Source organism: Chionomys nivalis, chromosome 7 (assembly GCF_950005125.1).
Source record: "Chionomys nivalis chromosome 7, mChiNiv1.1, whole genome shotgun sequence".
Taxonomy (NCBI): domain Eukaryota; kingdom Metazoa; phylum Chordata; class Mammalia; order Rodentia; family Cricetidae; genus Chionomys; species Chionomys nivalis.
This window is the reverse complement of record NC_080092.1, coordinates 96,486,070-96,505,243: the sequence shown is the minus strand read 5'-3', so window position 1 is coordinate 96,505,243 and position 19,174 is coordinate 96,486,070. Positions and strand designations below refer to the sequence as shown.

The window sequence follows — 19,174 nt, the reverse complement described above, 5'->3', positions numbered from 1 at the left end:
GTGTCCTGCGTGAGGCTGAGATGCTTTTCTTTTCTCTCCTGTAGACTACATTTGGTCAATTTTGTGGAACCTGTGGGCCTCAATTACTCCATGTTTATTCCTACCTTGCTGAATCAGGGCACCACTGCTCAGCAAGAGAAATGGATGCGTCCGTCCCAAGATCTCCAGATAATTGGTACCTACGCCCAGACGGAGATGGGCCACGGTTAGTCCACATCTGGTGGTCCCGGAGCGACCACCTCATGAGTTCAAAAATTTGATTTTTTTTCTTCCTTCTCTGTAGCTATGTGTTTGGGACTTTATTTTTAAATTGTTGCAGTTTCCCTTTTCTGAGTTTATTTCCCCAGGGCTCTGGCCTATGAACATCCGTCAGTGTCACTTCTTAAAGCCGTTGTCACTGTCACAGATATGCACTGTTAACAGTTACTGAGCAGCTTGGAGAGGTGGCATTTGAGCACAGAGGACCCAGTTGAGTTGGTGTGTGTAATATGAAGGAGCCTGTCAGAAGTTCTCCAGGCGCCTCAGCGGTGTCTAGAGGAGAGTCAGAAGAATGCTGCTCTAGAGTGTGGCTTCCTTCCTTTAAGACACACCAGGAAATCTCCACAGACCTGTTCTGTGGTTCTGGGAGCCTCTTGGGAAGACCCAGGCCTGGGCTGAGGAAGGGTCCTCTGCAGGGCTCAGGAGCTGAAGGAACAGTGTGGAAACCAGCCTCACCTCAGCCATCCTGGCCGCACGTTTCTTTAGGTCACAAAGCAGATGAGCAGTTGAAGAACGTGCCATCTTACAAGGACCGCTTCTTGTGCTGCCTGCTTCACATTAGCTCTGTGGCACAGGTGCTGCCCTGGAGACAGCACTGGCAGATCCCTCTTGCTGGAAAGGTTTCTTTCTCCCCTCAAAACTTGGTAGATAACAGATTTGGTTTTGTGAGTCATGCACGCCTGCATTGCTGCTCCGCCTCTGTCCCCTGTGCTAGTCTTGGTTCTTCCCAGCTGCCTGAATCCTGTGGCTTCCCACGAGACTTCCTTTTTGGTTTTGGGTTACTGTAATTTTCTCAACCATTTTCTGTCTGTATCTTTTTGCTTTGATGTGGGACAGAGCCCGGTCTTCGTGCATGTTAGACAAGCACTCTGTCACTGGTGCCACTGCAGTCCTGCTTTGCTGCTGGAATCTGGCTCTGTATAAGAACAGTGCTTGCCCAGCACACGGGCGTCTCCCGGTTTAACCCCAGCCCTACAGTAAAGGAGGGGGAAAATATATATACACACCTCACACTATTGTGCCTGCCAAATAATTCTCCATTCCTGCCTCGTGTGTTAAGCATTTCTTCTGTGTGCTCAACGTGTCCTTCTCAAGAGTAGGTGCAAATCTCTCCTGTGATTGGTCTCTCTTAGGGAGAGTCTCAGCCCCCACCCAGGATTCCTCAGAGAAAAACCTCCCAGAATCCAGGGAGGAAGGAGTGAGAGAATTCTACAGTTATGTCACACAGTGTCTGAGGGTCGTTTTCCTTATTTCTTCTTTAGTTCAAATTCCCTTGTCTGTATCGTCTCTAATTTCTTAGCTCTAACTTCCTGTCCCAATTCTCTCATTCTTACTTCTCTACATTCTACATTCTTTCAATCTTATTTCTTCTGCATTCTTAGTTTTATCTCAGTATTCTTATTTTTCTTGTCGTTATAGAACCCCAAGCATGTATTCCTCCACTCATTAGCAACTCGTTAGTAATAAAAAGGCTGCAAGGAAAATTCTCAGGGACACAGGCACTCTTTGGAGATGCAGAGCAGAACTTACCCGCTAGTTTGCAGGCAACCCCAGCTGCAGCTGTGAGGAGGTCCCAGCTACCTCTCACAAAGGGAAGAGACTACCAATGAGAGATCTAAGGAAGAGGCAAAGAATACGTGGACTGTTTTACATTTCTTTTTTTTTTTTTTTGGTTTTTCGAGACGGTTTCTCTGTAGCTTTGGAGCCTGTCCTGGAACTAGCTCTTGTAGACCAGGCTGGTCTTGAACTCACAGAGATCCGCCTGCCTCTGCCTCCCGAGTGCTGGGATTAAAGGCGTGCGCCACCACCGCCCAGCTTGTTTTACATTTCTTTTTTTTTTTTTTTTTTACCTGGAGGGACAGCCGTGGGTGCTGGGAACCGAACTCTTATATTTTTGGTTGTGAGCCTAGCCTTTAACGGCTGAGCCATCCCTCCAGGCCTTGTTTTACATTTCTTAAATGTGATTAATAATATCTGGACAGAGTCAGTTAATAGCCTTTCTTATCTCCTGAATCTCAGGACCTAAACACAGTCTACTGAATCTAAAACCTTGCATCAAAAACTGGCTCAGAGTGTTAATTGCTATTTTCAATCAGAGCAGGGAGGTGCTGGTGAAGGAAGCTTAGGGCAACATAGGTACTGTTGATCTCTTGAAGGACTGTGACAAGGCCAGACACCTGCAATACCACCCTAATTCACCATAAATCCTCTGAAGGGCTTAGAATCCTACAAGGCCAGACACCTGCAATTTCATAAGTAGGATCTGTCAGAGTTCCATTTGTGATCTGTCCAGAGGACGCACATCTGGCCAACTTGTTCTGTCAGTAAGGCTAATGATAGAGAACAGGCCTCTAAGTTTGTCACCGAAATGTGGAGAACATAGTGTAGAGAGAAGTCATCCTCCTGATCATCCACAAATGTGTGTGCCCATAAGACTGAGATGTAATCATGGGATTACACGTGCACATCACATGAAAATGGTGGAAATGGGGAGCTCTCGTAGCTGTTACTGCACACACGAAATTACAGGTGAAGGCAGCAGCTTCCTGAGTCAGTGGTTCACAAGCCTTGTTGACGGGTTGCCCCATCCGAGAGTAATTCCTCTGTGGGTTGACAACTGAGTTATCAACTGCTCTAAGATGTAATTGTGACGTGGCCCACATAGCTCGTGGTGACTACTGCTGACATGAGAGCGACCCTCAGACATTTCCTGCATTTCTGTGCCCTCTGCTAGTGGCTGTTTCCTGTCGGTTCTTTGTCGCTTCTTGTTGAGTTTTGTAATAGAATGACGTTATTTCCAGAATGTACTATACAGGTGTGCTTCTCTGTATCTGGAGGCTGGGCATGGAGCTCAGAGGTTGGGTATTTGCCCAGTGTGTGCAAGGCCCTGGGCTCAATTTCCTGTACCAAACGCCCGAAACAAAACATAGAGTCATGCGTCTGGTGTCCTTGCCTACGTTTTCCTTCCCTTCCCCAAAAAGGTGTATTTGTTGTTGCTGGGTTTAGCCAGGTACTGAGACCTGAACTCAGGTCTTAGGGGAAAGCAACAAGCGCTCTCCATCTCTCCAGCCCCTCCTTTGCTTTCTCTTTTGTTTTGAGACAGGGTCCTTACTGGCTTGGAACTTGTTATTTGGACCAGGCTGGCCTGCAATTGTCATCATTCCTTTTACCCCTGCCCCTGCAGCGTAGGGGTTACAGACAAGCCCTGCCATGCCTCACAAAGGTATAACCCAGGCTAGCCTCAGACATGCGGTCCTCCTCCCTCATCTTCAGCATTGGCCGACTCAGGCGTGCCGCCACTAGCTGCTAACTTCAGAATTCTGAACTCAGTTTGTCAGGTTGCAGGAGTTTGAGTTAGATTCTAGCAGAGCTCTTTATTTCCTTGGGAAGTGCTCTCCTCGTCTGGATCTCTCAGGTAGAAACTAGTTACTTCTTTCCTGTTAGTCAGATCTTGTGGGGGAGTGTGTTTGTGGGAGATGGGCTTGTGTAGACCAGGCTAGCCTCAAACTTGTGGGGATCTGCCTGTGTCTGATGGAATTATAGGTGTGCATCGCCCGGCCTGGTTTTTCTTTAGATGGAACTGACTTCACGCATGCTGGGCCACCCCACTGCTGACTCTGTACTCCCAGCCCCAGAGCAGCTCACGCGGATCATCTCCCTGCTCTTGGCTGCCAGCCTTTCCAGCTTTAGCCTGCAGAAGGAGAGCTGAGGAGACCTTTCCAAACAGCAGCATTAAAAGAACTAACACTTTGCCAAAAGTGCTATGCTTTACAATTTTTGATAAATATATAAATATAATCTGTATATCATTGTCATACATAACTAACTTCAAGTAGAGAAACCTCCCTTTCTCTTTGTGCATTCCTAAATCTCCATGTGTGACTAACACCTGTTAGCTACAAGGACATTTCCCCCCAGATACTCTTGTAGCGGTTGCCCTGCCGTCCTCAGTGTGCTTGATAACACTTACATCCTTACTGTTGCGCATCACACAGACACAAACCTCCCCTAGGTCTGGAGGGGCCGCTTCCAGGCTCCTCCTCCACCAGCAGTCTTACCACAGAGCAGCTCTCTTGAAAGCAGAAAGTGGGCTGCTGACAGCCCAAGGTGCAAGTTACTGCCTAGGGCCTGGCATGTGTTTCTTTTTCTCACTGGATACTAGTTTTTTGGGGAAGAGAGCATCAGGGATTAAACCAGGGTCTAAGTATACTAAGCATGAACCCCCGCAGCCTGGAGCTACCCCCTCATTTAAATCCAGGGCCTCCTGTATGAGTTCTAAGTTTAGGTGTGTGGGATTAAGAATGGTTTGGTTTTTGTCTGTGATCGAACAAACCCAGAGCAAGCTGTTTACCACTGAGCTATACCCCACTCCCAGTGCTGGCTTTTTAAAAGCTGGAAGACTTCATGAATAAGAAAGGCATCTCACAAGTGCAGTTTGGTTTGATTTGGTTAATGTGGTTTGGCTTTCTCTTTGTGTGGCTTAAACTGGCCTTGAACTTGAATCCTGCCTTAACCTCCTATGTGCTTGAATTACAGATGTGCACCATCACAGCTTGCTCCATGAATCAATGTCAATATATTTTCTAATTTCAAAATGATTACAAATTCATAGGGAGTTGCAAAAGTAGCACCAAGAGTTCCCACTGCCCTTTCACCTCCTCCGCCAGCAGCCAATCTTTTGGGATTTCTGTTTTGATGATTCTAAGGGCAGCTCTGGGTTTTAGACGTTCTCAGCACATGTCACACTTGATTGAACATTAAGCTTGCCAACCACCCTTGTCCTGGCTCGCCACCATCATTTGATGCAGATGTGGCACTTGGCCATCCATCTTTGTTTGTTTATAAAGTGGGAATTTCTCTGTGTCTTTTGGATGGTTAGCCTTGGAGAGGTCCTGGTGAGCTCCTGATGAACACATCAGCCTTTCCCTCCCTAGGTTAGAGGGAACAAGTTGGAACAAGCTGAGAGGTTGGAAGGCCCATCTCTAAGTTAATTAAATAACATCATGGTGGAGCACAGGCCCTGTTATGCACAAACGTGTGATTTGCAATTATAATGGTCCTGACTAGGGATCATTTGTCTTTAATTGCTGGAATTGTTGGGAGGGAGAGCACTGTCAGTTTCTGTGTTCATTTGCACCCATAGATCCAAACGGCATAATGAGAAGTCACATAAAGACTGGGTCTGTCCTAGATGCTTTCTGAACAGACAGAAAGGATCCCAGTCGAGACACTTCACTAAAACTGCATCCAGGAGAAGCTTAGCCTGGATTCACTTCAGCCCCAAGAGAACTGCCCTATTTTCCTATTTCTGCCCCACCCAAGGACTCCTTGATCTCCTTTAATTCTCCCCAAAATTCTCATTTCCTTTCATTTAATTGCAAGCCTGAAGTCCTGCCTTTGCACATTGGGCTACACGGGCCTGGGTCTCCATAGCCCGTCCTGTTGCACACCCTGCCCACTTCAGGATGAACACTGTTGAGAGTCACAGAGAGCACAGAAAAGGGCAGTGCTCCCCTCCTTGATGATGTGCACATGGTTAATTCGTACTCACAGTTTTTTCTCCCTCCCTGCTCTGTCTGTTCACATCACTGATTCACACCCTGCTGATGCTTCCCTCAATTGTCCGTCCTTGGTATTTCCTCGAAGCTTTGTACACCGAGGGCGACCTGAGCCTTTGGACCTTCACTTGGGCATGTTCCTGCCCACCTTGCTTCACCAGGCCACCGCAGAACAGCAAGAGCGTTTCTTCATGCCAGCCTGGAATTTGGAGATCACGGGCACTTATGCCCAGACAGAGATGGGTCATGGTACAGTGTATTTAGTCTACCTTCTGGGTGGGTGGGCCCTGCCAACTGGACCTGTATAGCGCACCCGCCATGAGCTATTGACGGCTCGGCAGGATGCTGCTGGCTGTTTTTGTGAGCCTTTGCTGAGTCTGGCTTCAGGATAGGGTCTGGCAGTGGAAATAAAGTTATTTTATCACTGTCGTTGCTGATTCTTCCTGACTGTCCTTCAGAAGATCAGGAATGACCAGTTAGGCCACTTCCCACACAGTCTATAGAATCTGAACCCATAAACGTTAATGTATGAGTGCCCTTTGACTTCCTATAGGGGGTGTGCAGCTTTCTATAGTCAGAACATGCAGCATGTATGCCTTGAAGTCACTTGTACCTTGAAGTGCTGAAGGAGGTTTGACCAGAGGTTAGGAAAGCTAAGCCATCCTTCCAGGCCAGTGACGTCAACTCTGCACACACTTGGCCGCCTCGCCTGTCTTTCTGAACCAGATGGAGCTAGAGGTAGTAGTTTCTCTCGTGTTCTGAGTTGGCATCTCAGATTGCCTCATCCTAATTGCCCCCGTTTGGAAGCTCATAAAAAGTGTATACTCCATACAGCCATCTCTTACTGTGAGCCGTGTTTGATAGGCTCCTCCCAAGACACCAGGTGGGGTCCAGCAGAGTTCAGCTGTCGTGAGAGAACATATCCTCACTGCTCTGTCTGATGTGTCACCAGGTTCCTTTGGCACAGGAAGATTACTCCGTACCTGGTTTCTTGACTTGAGCTTTGAAGGCTGTTGCTCACAAACAGTCCATTTCTGTTGCTCAGTGTGGAAATTTCTAGATATGTCAAAGTGAAGTATTCAGTGAAGCCTCAAAGTAGTTTGTTAAAAAGAAGTCTTTAGCGTTTGTTTCAATGTAGTTCTCTTACATTTTCCTATAATGCTTTTCAGAGAATTGATATGTGTACAGCTGGAATTCAGAGTGGAAGTGTCCATCGTCTCCAGCAGCATGTGAGACTGGAGCACATGCTTCCTTGCTCTCATGAGCAGTGAGCACTGGGTGGAGCCTGGCCCTAGAGAGCCACAGAGCCAACCCAGGCATTGTTGGACCTGTAGGAGAGTTATAGGAAGTCATTTTTCATAATGAATAAATGTTTTCAAGTTCTTAGCTTCCATTTTAGTGACCATCTTACAATAAGTTCAGAATGTACAGAAATTCTAGCCAAAGTCTGCTTCTGTCACATGTCGCCTCGCCGTCCTCAGAAGGACAGCGGCAAATAGTTCACCAGAGTCGAAACTTAGAAATGGGGCCCAAGCTGGCAGTGCGGTTCAGTGGTAAAGGTATGTGCTGCCAAGCCTGGTGACCCGAGTTCAATCCCCAGGACCCACTGAGTAGGAGAAAACTGACTTCCACAGATCGTGTGTTGTGGCTCATGTGACCAACACACGGCACAGTTGCACACAGAGTAAAGGTAACTTTTTAAAAATGTAAAAGAACTAGGTTTAAAGGAGAGTGGACATCTCTGTTACATAGAACTTTAGCTACCTTACGTTTTCTTTCTATTAGTCTCGATAAATATGACACACCCACTGAGCCACACTGGGAAGTTCCCCGCACTCGTGTGTGCAGCCCAGTGGAGGATTAGCCTTGCGCTGTGCCCATTGCTTGCAGCTTGTCACAGGCACATTGTTGGTCTGGGCTTTCTCAGAGGCCTGGACCTTTCAGTTTGCCAGGGAATCTTGACTCTGTCTGGCTTTGTTGATCTCTCCTGTCTGCTGTATCTGAGGTCGTGTGCTCTCTTTCCTTAGGAACTCATCTTCGAGGCCTGGAGACCACTGCCACATACGACCCCAAAACCCAAGAGTTTATTCTCAACAGCCCTACTGTGACTTCTATTAAGTGGTGGCCTGGGGGGCGTAAGTTGATTTTTTTTTTAACATTTGTTGGATGTTTTGTTGTTGTTGTTGAACATTTTGAGGACTTATTATGAGATTTATTTAGAATGTAGATCTTAGAATATAATTGTGAAGTAAAAAAATAGTTAAGGTCTTAAATTATTATGAGATGTTTTACATTCTCTTGTGGTCCTTGTTGCGTCTGTTTGTATATGGCGAAAGCACAACAGTAATGACTGTCTTATGGCTTCATTTTCCCTCTAAATATCCCTGTGTACCATAGCTCCCATACTCATCGTTAAAATAAAATTCCTGGCCAGGTATGGTAGTAACCCCTTTAATCTCAGGAGGCAGAGGCAGGTGGATCTCCATGAGTCCAGAGTCCATCTGTTCTATAGAGTAAGTTCCAGGCCAGTCAGACCTACATAGTGAGAACCTGTCTCAAAAATGAAATAAATTTTTCTTTTTTTTTTTTTTTTTTCGAGACAGGGTTTTTTCTATCCCCTGAGTGCTGGGGTTAAAGGTGTGTGCCACCTCTGTCCAACATAGCTTCCCTATTTGTTATTTCTGTCAAAAATTTGAGGTACTTTCAGATTTTTATTGTAAATAGCTTTTATATAAAATTTATATTTAGTGTCTCCTTTCACTCTGAGTTCTGGCCTTGGGATGTCTATGTCAGGTGTAATAGTAGCTGGTAGATTTTGTTATTTACATTCTGTCTTTGTTTATTTTTGTTTTGGGGAGCAAGGCTGGTCTCAGATACTTTTTTTTTTTTTTTTTTTTTTTTTGGTTTTTCGAGACAGGGTTTCTCTGTAGCTTTGGAGCCTGTCCTGGAACTAGCTCTTGTAGACCAGGCTGGTCTCGAACTCACAGAGATCCTCCTGCCTCTGCCTCCCGAGTGCTGGGATTAAAGGCGTGCGCCACCACCGCCCGGCTCAGATACTTTTAAGTATTTCAGAATAGCCTCTGCCTTTTTTTTTTTTAAAGTTCTTTGCGACAGGATTTCTCTCTGTAGCCCTGGCTGTCCTAGAACTCATAGAAATCTGCTTCTGCCTCCGAAGTGTTGGAATTCCACACCTGGTTAGAATGTTGTGTGATAGAAGTGAGGCAGTTTATTAAAGAGAACGAAGGTGTCCCAGGGGTCGAAGAGCTAAAGAGCTGGGGCAGCTCCCAGAACCAAAAGCCTGTATTGCACCAGAGAGCTGGCTCAGCGGGTAAAGGCACGCTTGTTGCATTTGAGCCCCATAAATCGTACGGTGGAAGGAAAGAACTGACATCCTTTGAGTTGTCCTCCGACTGCCACGTGCACTGTGTCCCGTGTGTGTTTGCCTCCTTCATGCTGATATGTGCACACACAAATAGTAAATGTTAAAATAACTGAAACCTTTTCTTAATGTGGGATTTATCTGCTGAAAAAAAAGTAAGAAAAAACTATAAGCTTTGTCCAGAAGCTCTGTGTGAGGTTGGCATGGGAAAGACTCACTTTTTTTACACACTTTCCTGTTCCCACCATTTAGAAATGCAAGAACAGGGTCAGTGAGATGGTTCAGCAGGGAAGGGCACCTGTGCCAACCCAGTGACTTAAGTTCAATCCCTGGAACCCGTATGGTGGAAGGAGAGAGCAGTTCCCACAAGTTTTCCTCTGACCTCCGCATGCACGGCGTACTGCCTGCATGAGCTGCCTCCCCAGAGCAGTGTAACCAGTGGAAATACAAGAGCGAATCCAAGCGTGCTGGTGCACACATGTGATCCCAGCCTCTAGCACATAGCAGAGTTCATGAGACAGGAAAATTGAAAAGCAGGAGCAGCACACTGACCTGTTGTTGTTGATGCTGCAGTTGGGAAGACTTCCAATCATGCCATCGTTCTTGCTCAGCTCATCACTCAAGGGGAGCGCTATGGACTACATGCCTTTGTTGTCCCTATCCGTGAAATCGGAACTCACAAGCCCTTGCCAGGTGAGGATTGTTCATCTGATGACAAGGTAAACATTAAAATTACACAGAGCTGAAGAGATGACTTAGAAGTTGTGAACACTGGCTGATCTTCCAAAAGACCAGGGTTCAGGGGCTGGAGAGATGGCTCAGAGGTTAAGAGCACTGACTGTTCTTCCAAAGGTCCTGAGTTCAATTCCCAGCAACCATATGGTGGCTCACAACCATCTGTAATGGGGTCTGGTGCCCTCTTCTGGCCTGCAGACATACATGGAAGGAATGCTGGATACATAATAAATAAATAAATATTAAAAAAAAAAACACAAACAAAAGACCAGGGTTCAGTTCTGGCACTTTTATGGTCGCCCACAACCAGCTCTAACTCCAGTTGCAGGGGATCCAACATCCTCTTCTGGCCTCCTGAGGCACCAGGCATGCAAGGGTGCATGGACAGACATGTATAGAAAATACCCACACACATAAAATAAAATAAACTGCAAAAAGTGTAAGGCACAATTGAATGGAACATAGGGAGGCAAGGAATCCAAAAGCATAAATATCTCACGTGTTTCCTGTTGTCTGTGGTAGGTATTACTGTTGGGGATATTGGCCCCAAATTTGGTTATGAAGAGATGGATAATGGCTACCTGAAGATGGACAATTACCGCATCCCTAGAGAAAACATGCTGATGAAATATGCCCAGGTATATTTATTTATTTTATTTGGTTTTGGGTTTGTCGTTGTCAGATTTTCTCTATGTATCCCAGACTAGCTAGGCTAAGGTTCACAGCAATCCTCCTGCCTCAGCCTCTAAATGTTGGTTGCAGAAGTGACATGCTTTTCCTTCTGAACTCCTTTTATTCTGACAGTGACTTAGGAGTGTTGAGGATGGTGTGAAAAGTACCACCTCGTTAGTGAGCCTGTGGACCTCAAGCCCTTAAGCAACTTAGAATCACCTGGAAGGCCAGTAGAACTCAGATTGTGAGCCAAGAATGAAGTGCACGTGAGAGACAGAGGAACTGAGGTCAAGGTCAGGTTGAACTGCATGGCAAGCCCATGTCTTTTTTGTTATGTTTTATTTCAAGAAAGAGTTTCTCTGTGTAGTCTTGGCTGTCCTGAAACTCGCTCTGTAGACCAGGCTGGTCTTGAACTCACACAGATCACCAGATCACCTGCCTCTTCTTCCTGAGTGCTGGGATTAGAGGAGTGCCCCACTATGGCCTGGGTAAGCTTATGCTGTTTTTTTTTTTGTTTTTTTTTTTAAGATTTATTTATTATGTATACAGTGTTTGCCTACACACCAGAAGAAGGCACCAGATCTCATTACAGATGGTTGTGAGCCACCTTGTGGTTGATGGGAATTGAACTCAGGACCTCTGGAAGAGTAGCCAGTGCTCTCAACCTCTGAGCCATCTCTCCAGCCCCCAAGCCCATATCTTACAATCAAGCCCTTGCTCCCAAAATCTCTGGTCCAAAAGGTCCGAGTAGGGAGCAAAATTTAGTATTTCAGCCCAGTTGCCAGGTCCTTCTGAAGCCAGGTCCCCTGCTGTTCCAGGATACACTTGGAAAATCGGTTCATGGTCTCTTGGCCTCACAGAAAGACGCTCAGACCTGTTTTGTTTTCCCAGGTGAAGCCTGACGGCACATATGTGAAACCCTTGAGTAACAAGCTGACGTATGGAACCATGGTGTTCGTGCGGTCCTTCCTCGTGGGAGATGCAGCTCGGTGTCTGTCCAAGGCATGCACCATTGCCATCCGATACAGCGCTGTGAGGCACCAGTCTGAAATCAAGCCAGGGTGAGGGTGGGACCCTAGATGGGCTCTTCTGATGGCTTGCTTTGACCCTGTGCTTAAGAGGATGGATCAGAATAACCACTTCCTCTGCCTTTACACCCTGGACCAGCTGTGGTGCTCAGTGTTAAGCCAGGGCTCACATGTGCTAGGCCTCCCAAGGACCTAGCCCCTACCCAGCATGCATGGTGGGGAGGGATTGAGGGCAAGCAGGCACCTGCTTCTCTCTTTAAAAATTAAAAACAAACAAAAAACTATAAAACTGTTAATTTAAAAAAAGTTTATTGTTATCTGACAGTTTGATACACATACACAAGGTTATCTTGATCATATTCAACCCCAGGACCTTTGTCAATTCTTAACTCTTAAAATGTTTAACTTATACACTGTGTCATCTCCAGGCTTGTGGTCAGAATACAGTATGTTGAGCCTTGTGGTGGGCTGGCCTTTTGTGGCGTCCTCTTCCTGTGAGCTGACCAGTGTGGGTTTCTGTGTAGCTATGAGATATAGTTGCCTCTCGGAAACACTGAGGCAGTGAGGAGACTCCACAGCAGTGCTGCAGAGACGGGAAGAGTATTGCTGGGCCTGGTGGCGCACACCTCTAATCCCAGCACTCGGAAGGCAGAGGCAGGTGATCTGTGTGAGTTCAAGGCCAGCCTGGTCTACAGACTGAGTTCCAGGACAGCCAGGACTACATGCAGAGACTCTATCTCAAACAACCGGGGGGGGGGGGGTGTGTGTGAAGAAAATATGACCTTATAGAGCCAAAGAATTGCCCTTTTGAGCAGTGTGACCTCAGAAGACTTCCTCATCTCTCAGTTTCCCCATCAGTAAGATGACAGTAGTGAAGTTGCCATCATCCTGGAAGGACCACGTGAGGATGAATTTGGTTGCTACGTCAGGGTACTTGGACTGAAACCTGGGATAACACAAGTAAATATTTACTAATTTTTTTCCCCTGTTATTTAGTGAACCAGAACCTCAGATTTTGGATTTTCAAACCCAGCAGTATAAACTCTTCCCACTGCTGGCCACTGCCTACGCCTTCCACTTTGTAGGACGGTACATAAAGGAGACCTACCTTCGAATTAATGAGAGCATTGGCCAAGGGGACCTGAGTGAGCTGCCCGAGGTATGGACACACTTTTCTCATTCGCCTGTTGATACCCATGGGTTTCCATAGATACCCTTAGGTTACATGTTTGCCTGTTGGCAGACATCCAGCAGAAACTGTATGTTGGAATTTCCTGAAAGGAATTACATAACCTTGGAACTTTTCAAAATTAAAAGCAGACCAGATCTGAAGCTAGAATTTTTATTGATAGCATTTAAAGAAAGGGGTGAGTGTTTGGCCAAGTCCAGCCATTCAGAAAAGTATGAGAGAGCCGGGCGGTGGTGGCGCACGCCTTTAATCCCAGCACTTGGGAGGCAGAGGCAGGCGGATCTCTGTGAGTTCGAGACCAGCCTGGTCTACAAGAGCTAGTTCCAGGACAGGCTCCAAAGCCACAGAGAAACCCTGTCTCGAAAAACCAAAAAAAAAAAAACAGAAAAGTGTGAGAGCATCAATAATTCAGATCGCAGGTAGCTGCCCCTCCTCAGTAGTCATGCAGGCCTTGGTTCTGACAGTGAGCAGCGTACTTCCAGGAGGATGCGTCTTCCTATTAGAAGGTGGGTTCTAAGCCAGGGTTCTCATGACCTGTACTTGTCCCCTAGCTTCACGCCCTCACCGCTGGGCTCAAGGCTTTTACTACCTGGACAGCCAATGCTGGTATTGAAGAATGTCGGATGGCTTGTGGTGGGCACGGCTATTCTCACAGCAGCGGAATCCCAAATATTTATGTCACTTTTACCCCGGCATGCACCTTCGAGGGGGAGAACACTGTGATGATGCTGCAGACGGCCAGGTGAGGAGCAGTCTCCACACACTCCACCGTGGCAGGCAGGGACATTTCGCTTCCAGCACAACTCACTTCTTATTTGTGGTCTGCCCTAGTTAGGGTCACTACTGCTGGGATGAAACTCCATGGCTGACACAACCTGGGGAGGAAGGGTTTTTAAGACATAACCTTTCCTTCTTTTGGTTCTTCCCCAAGATCTCAGATTAATAAATACCACAAATAAAACCATATCACAACTTGAAAGTCCCACCATTTCAAACACTTTCAAAGTTCAGTCTCTGTAAAAATTCAAAATCTCTTAAAATCTAAAATCTCTTTTAAAAATTCAAAGTCTTTCAACTGTGGATGCCTATAAAATAAAAAATAAGCTAAATACTTTCTTACTCAAAGAGGGAAGAACCAGGGCACAATCACAATCTGAACAAAGCAAAACCAAACTCCCAGCAGATAAATAATTTTATGTCACTGTCTGGGATCCCTCACGATCTGGGCTCCTCCAAGGGGCTTGGGTCGCTTCAGCTCTGCCGCCCTCCGCAGCACACAGCTTGTCTTCTGGGCTCCAGTTGGCTCCACTCTGCTGCTGCTGCTGGTCCTCCCACGGCACTGGCAGCTCCGAACTGCAGTGGGATTGCACCTTTACCTTTAGCCTCTCAGGGACTCCGCCCTCACACAGTGCCATCCCTTCACAACCAGCACCACCTGTGACTCTCACATTACCAGGCTCAGCTGCCAGCATGAGCTACAACCTTTGCTGCCTCTAGACCATATCTGTGTGCTGACCCCCGAGGAAATGCTTCCGGAGCCTTGACCTCAGTGATGCTGATCTCCTCTCAATCACATCCTAACAGAGCAGAGGTTTTACTGTAGTGGTTCTGGTCCCCTGTCAATCACCGCTGATTCTTCAGCCCCAGCTGACCAGACACACAAAAGGCCTGGTGGAGTCTCTGCTTCCCTCGGAAACTTCACAGGCCGGGCCCCCATCGTCTGCGCTACTCAGCATTGTCTTCCAGGCTCCTACGGAACAGCCGCTGAGCTCCCGATAAGTCCTTCCTCCCCACTCTCCTGGTGCTAGCTTCTGTCCTAGGTGAAACACCATGACCAAAGCAACTTGGAGAGGAAAGGGTTTATTTGGTTTACACTTTCATGCTGCTGTTCATCATTGAAAGACATCAGGACAGGAACTCAAAGAGGGCGGGATCCTGGAGTCAGCGCTGATGCAGAAGTCACAGAGAGGTGCTGCTTACTGGCGTGCTCCTCATGGCTTACTCAGCCCTTTTTTTGATTGTTTGTTGTTGTTGTTTCTCCAGGCAGGGTTTGTCTGCATAGCCCTGGCTGTCCTGGAACTCCCTCTGTAGACCAGGCTGGCCTCAAACTCAGAGATCACCTGCCTCTGCCTCCCAAGTGCTGGGATTAAAGGTGTGTGCCACCACACCCAGCTCTCCGCCTGCTTTCTTTTTTTTTTTTTTTTTTTTAATATTTATTTATTTATTATGTGTACAGCATTCCTTCCATGTGTGCCCGCAAGCCAGAAGGGGGCGCCAGGTCTCATTATAGATGGCTGTGAGCCACCATGTGGTTGCTGGGAATTGAACTCAGGACCTCTGGAAGAGCAGTCAGTGCCCTTAACCACTGAGCCATCTCTCCAGTCCCCTCCGCCTGCTTTCTTATAGAAATCTAGGACTACTAGCCCAGGGACGATACACACACAGTGGGCTGGACCCTCCCCCAAAGCACTAATTAAGACAGTGCTCTGTGGTGTTCTCAGCCTTCCTGACGCTGTGACCCTTTAATACAGTTCCTCATGCTGTGGTGACCCCGCCACAACGTTATTCACATCACTACTTTATAACTAACTTGCTGCTATTGTTGTGAGTCATCATGTAAACACCTGCTTTCTGGTGGGGTGGTGACCAGGAGGCTAGACCGGGAGCTCCACAGGCTATAGCCCCCGTTTTATGTAGGTATTTTCTGTGGTTCCCTCCTCAGATGACTCTAGCCTGTTTCAAGTTGATCTAAAGTCAGTCAGCACATGTTCAAACTGTGTGAAGTCACCTGAATAGTGTCACTAAAGCATGTGTTTTGGTGATTTCCAGGTTCTTGATGAAAATGTATGACCAGGTGCACGCAGGGAAGTTGGTGGGTGGCCTGGTGTCCTACTTGAATGATTTGCCCAGTCAGCGCATCCAGCCACAGCAGGTGGCAGTCTGGCCAGCTGTGGTGGACATCAACAGCCTGGACAACCTGACTGAAGCCTACAAGCTTCGTGCAGCCAGGTGAGCTCCCCTCACTCAGGTCAGCGGCCGGCTATAGGGCCTTCCCGCTGGAGCCAAGCAGAGGAGTGAAAGCCACGATGGCTTCCTCAGCTCTCTACTCTTCCTTCTTGCTCAACAGATTAATAGAAATTGCTGCAAAAAAACTTAAGACTCACATGAGTCACAGGAAGAGCAAGGAAGTAGCATGGAACCTAACTTCCGTTGACCTTGTCCGGGCGAGTGAGGTCAGTGGCGGCTCTCCTCACCGTGCTCCGCTGCCCCTTCCTTAGTGCCGGGGTCACCGTGCTCCGCTGCCCCTTCCTTAGTGCCAGGGTCACTGTGCTCTGTGCTCTGCTTGCCCCTTCCTTAGTGCCCTGGTCACGATGGTAGCCGCCTTCTTCAGATAGGCTTTCACTAACCCGGGTTGGTCTGGAACTCACCAAGTAGCTAAAACTGACCACGAAGGCAAGGCAGTCCTCCTGCTTCAGCCTCCCAAATGTTGAAATTAGACACAGAGCCACCACACCCACCTCTCAAGGATCCCACTCCACGTTTGCTTTCCTCTAGGCACACTGCCACTATGTGGCGGTTAAGCTGTTTTCAGATAAACTCCCCAAGATCCAAGACAAAGCCGTCCAGGCTGTCCTGAGGAACCTGTGTTTCTTGTATTCTCTCTATGGCATCAGCCAGAAAGGAGGAGATTTTCTTGAGGTTGGTGTTTTCGAAGCAGAAGCCTTTTTGTACTTGTTTATTTGACTTAAACAGTTGTTTTACAGCTCTCTGTGTGTAGATATGTTTATTTACAGTTCTGCGTGTGAGAATGTCTGTTTACAGTTCTGTGTGTGAGAATGTTTATTTACAGTTCTGTGTGTGAGAATGTTTATTTACAGTTTTATGTGTGAGAATGTTTATTTACAGTTCTACGTGTGAGAATGTCTATTTACAGTTCTGTGTGTAAATGTCTGTTTACAGTTCTGTGTGTGTAAGTATCTAATCTGTACACAATTTTATTCGTTCGTTTTACTCTTTTCCTTAGGGGAACATCATCACAGGGGCTCAGATGTCACAAGTAAACAATCGGATACTGGAGTTGCTCACCCTAATCCGCCCCAATGCTGTTGCTCTGGTGGACGCCTTTGACTTCAAGGATATGACCCTCGGCTCTGTTCTTGGCCGCTATGACGGGAACGTGTATGAGAACTTGTTTGAGTGGGCCAAGAAGTCCCCACTGAACAAAACAGAGGTACAACAAACACGACAGTATCTTTCCAACTTCCGAAGTTCTCGTTTAAATCTGTAAAGTGTCAGTCACAGAGCCCACAATTTTTTTTTTTTTTTTTTGGTTTTTCGAGACAGGGTTTCTCTGTAGCTTTGGTGCCCGACCCGGAACTAGCTCTGTAGACCAGGCTGGCCTCGAACTCCCAGAGATCCGCCTGCCTCTGCCTCCCGAGTGCTGGGATTAAAGGAGTGCGCCACCACCGCCCGGCCACAATTTTTTTAAAATAAAGGTCAAGCATGGTGAGGCACACCTTTAATCCCATCCCTGGGGAGGCAGATGCAAACAGATCTCTCTGAGTTTGAGACCACCCAGGGCTATATAATGAGCCTCGGCTTAAAAACAAAACAAACAAAAATATTTGAATTTGTGTCTGTATGAGGTCCACATAGTTTCTCAGTTAAAAGTTTTTGTTTGTTATAAAGAGAAATGCTGGTGTACGTGGGAAGTTCCTTACTGGCGTCGTCTGCTTCTCTGCAGGTTCACGAGTCTTACTACAAGCACTTGAAGCCCCTGCAGTCCAAGCTCTGAGCTTTCCCGGCGACAAGTCTGATTTGCTGCAGAAAGCAGCGTGAAATCTCGTCCTTGATTCACTAATCCTTGTGAAACCCTCATCAGATTTGTGTAGCTGTAAAACAAATGATGGCTTGGCCTTTTTCCTCGAAGTAAAGAGAAATGAGCAGACCACAGCGCAGAAATGAGAAATTCTCTGTTTTCAGTGCGGTAACAGAGACTCTTAGGTGCTCAAAGGCTTCACGGCTGTACTGCTGCTAATCCCAGTAGGCCATGACCTTGGGTGATTAACAGAGTTTAACTACTAAATTCTTAGTTATTTTCACATTTTTACTGCTATTCACTGGATCTATGTTTTTTAAAGCAAAGGTGTTTTATAAGGTGGAACTTTCCAGGCTTTCCAGCCTAAATGATCTACACTAAAGAAGGGTTGGGAGCGAGAAACTAATAGAAGCCCTGACGTGGGTGTGTGGGGCACATCTGCTGCCTGCTGTGCGACTGTCCCTCCTGTAGACTTCAACATTAACATACCCAGCCACCTAGGAGCCATACCACGCATTGGGAGTGATTATCCGTTCTGGGCTCCAGCTTTCCTGATAGCACTGTCTCGCCTTTGGTCCCCACTTTCTGAGATAATTAAGCATATCTTTACTTATTTGATCATTGCCTGGATGTTAATCATGGTGGCTGACTGTCTTCCCTTTCTTGTTTGCCTTCTCTTGAAAGATATACTAAAGACAATAGCTATTCCGATTGAGTATGGGAGAGCCCTGGGGGCTGTGCACTTGTGTATTTTGGTGATTTTATTAAATGAATTTCCTAGGACTATGCAGATTTGAAAGGTTTTGTCATCTTGTCATATAAACCATTACAATGCTTGGTGGTCAAGTATTTGACATATAAAAGTAAATCACTCAGATCACCTTTTACACTCAGAAATAACAGAAGACCCTTTGCCACAGCCATGTGCTATGGTTTCTAGTTCAGAAGATGTAATCGCTGATGCGGGCTGAAGGATAAGCAGAGGCCACAGCTAGTTTCTTGCTGTTGAGTACCTGGCTTTGTGGTAAGCCACTAGCAGCCATACTGGGTGCCCAGCTGGTCCCTTCAGCTGCAGTGCAGTCTCTACAATCATTGTGCTCAAAGATGGAATGCACCTTTTGTGTGGGGGTGCATTGTTGTATGGTAATTTCTGTTTAGTTTGTTTTGTTTTGAGACAGGGCCTAGACTGGCCTTAAACTCAATCCTCAGTCTCCCGAGTGCTGGAACTATAAGTGTGTGCCACCAGGCCTGGCCAATAGGGACTCTTGATTCTTAAACCACAGTAGAGAAAACCTTTGAACCTGTTAGCTCTGTGCCTGTGGCACCTGCATCATGAAAACAACTGAGAGCGTAGTAGATGGAGCGGAAGCAGCGTCTTGACGCTGACATAGACCCGTCCCAGGGGAGCTGATAGCGTTAGATTATTGACGAGCACAGCTGATCACTGCTCAAGATTGAAGGTGAGCACTGTCGCTTCATTTGGGTCTGTTGACAGTAGTTCATACTCTGGAAAATAAATACATCTGAATGACTGAA

At 46.8% G+C, this 19,174-nt stretch overlaps 1 protein-coding gene across 3 annotated transcripts in view; it reads left to right on the top strand.

Annotated features, from left to right (window-relative positions):
* The window catches only part of Acox1 (acyl-CoA oxidase 1), a 27,580-nt gene extending 8,406 nt beyond the window's left edge, over positions 1-19,174 (top strand). Inside the window, exons 2-14 of one of the 3 annotated variants that reach the window (XM_057774708.1) lie at positions 45-205; positions 5,905-6,065; positions 7,844-7,951; positions 9,769-9,888; positions 10,453-10,568; positions 11,494-11,663; positions 12,627-12,789; positions 13,371-13,561; positions 15,649-15,828; positions 15,947-16,052; positions 16,375-16,518; positions 16,844-17,050; positions 17,564-19,174. In XM_057774708.1, coding sequence (XP_057630691.1) covers positions 141-205; positions 5,905-6,065; positions 7,844-7,951; positions 9,769-9,888; positions 10,453-10,568; positions 11,494-11,663; positions 12,627-12,789; positions 13,371-13,561; positions 15,649-15,828; positions 15,947-16,052; positions 16,375-16,518; positions 16,844-17,050; positions 17,564-17,614 — 1,782 coding nt within the window. In that variant the 5' untranslated portion in view covers positions 45-140 and the 3' untranslated portion in view covers positions 17,615-19,174. The remainder of the gene's footprint in view (positions 1-44; positions 206-5,904; positions 6,066-7,843; positions 7,952-9,768; positions 9,889-10,452; positions 10,569-11,493; positions 11,664-12,626; positions 12,790-13,370; positions 13,562-15,648; positions 15,829-15,946; positions 16,053-16,374; positions 16,519-16,843; positions 17,051-17,563) is intronic. The other 2 variants (XM_057774707.1, XM_057774706.1) reach the window with 2 other exon arrangements.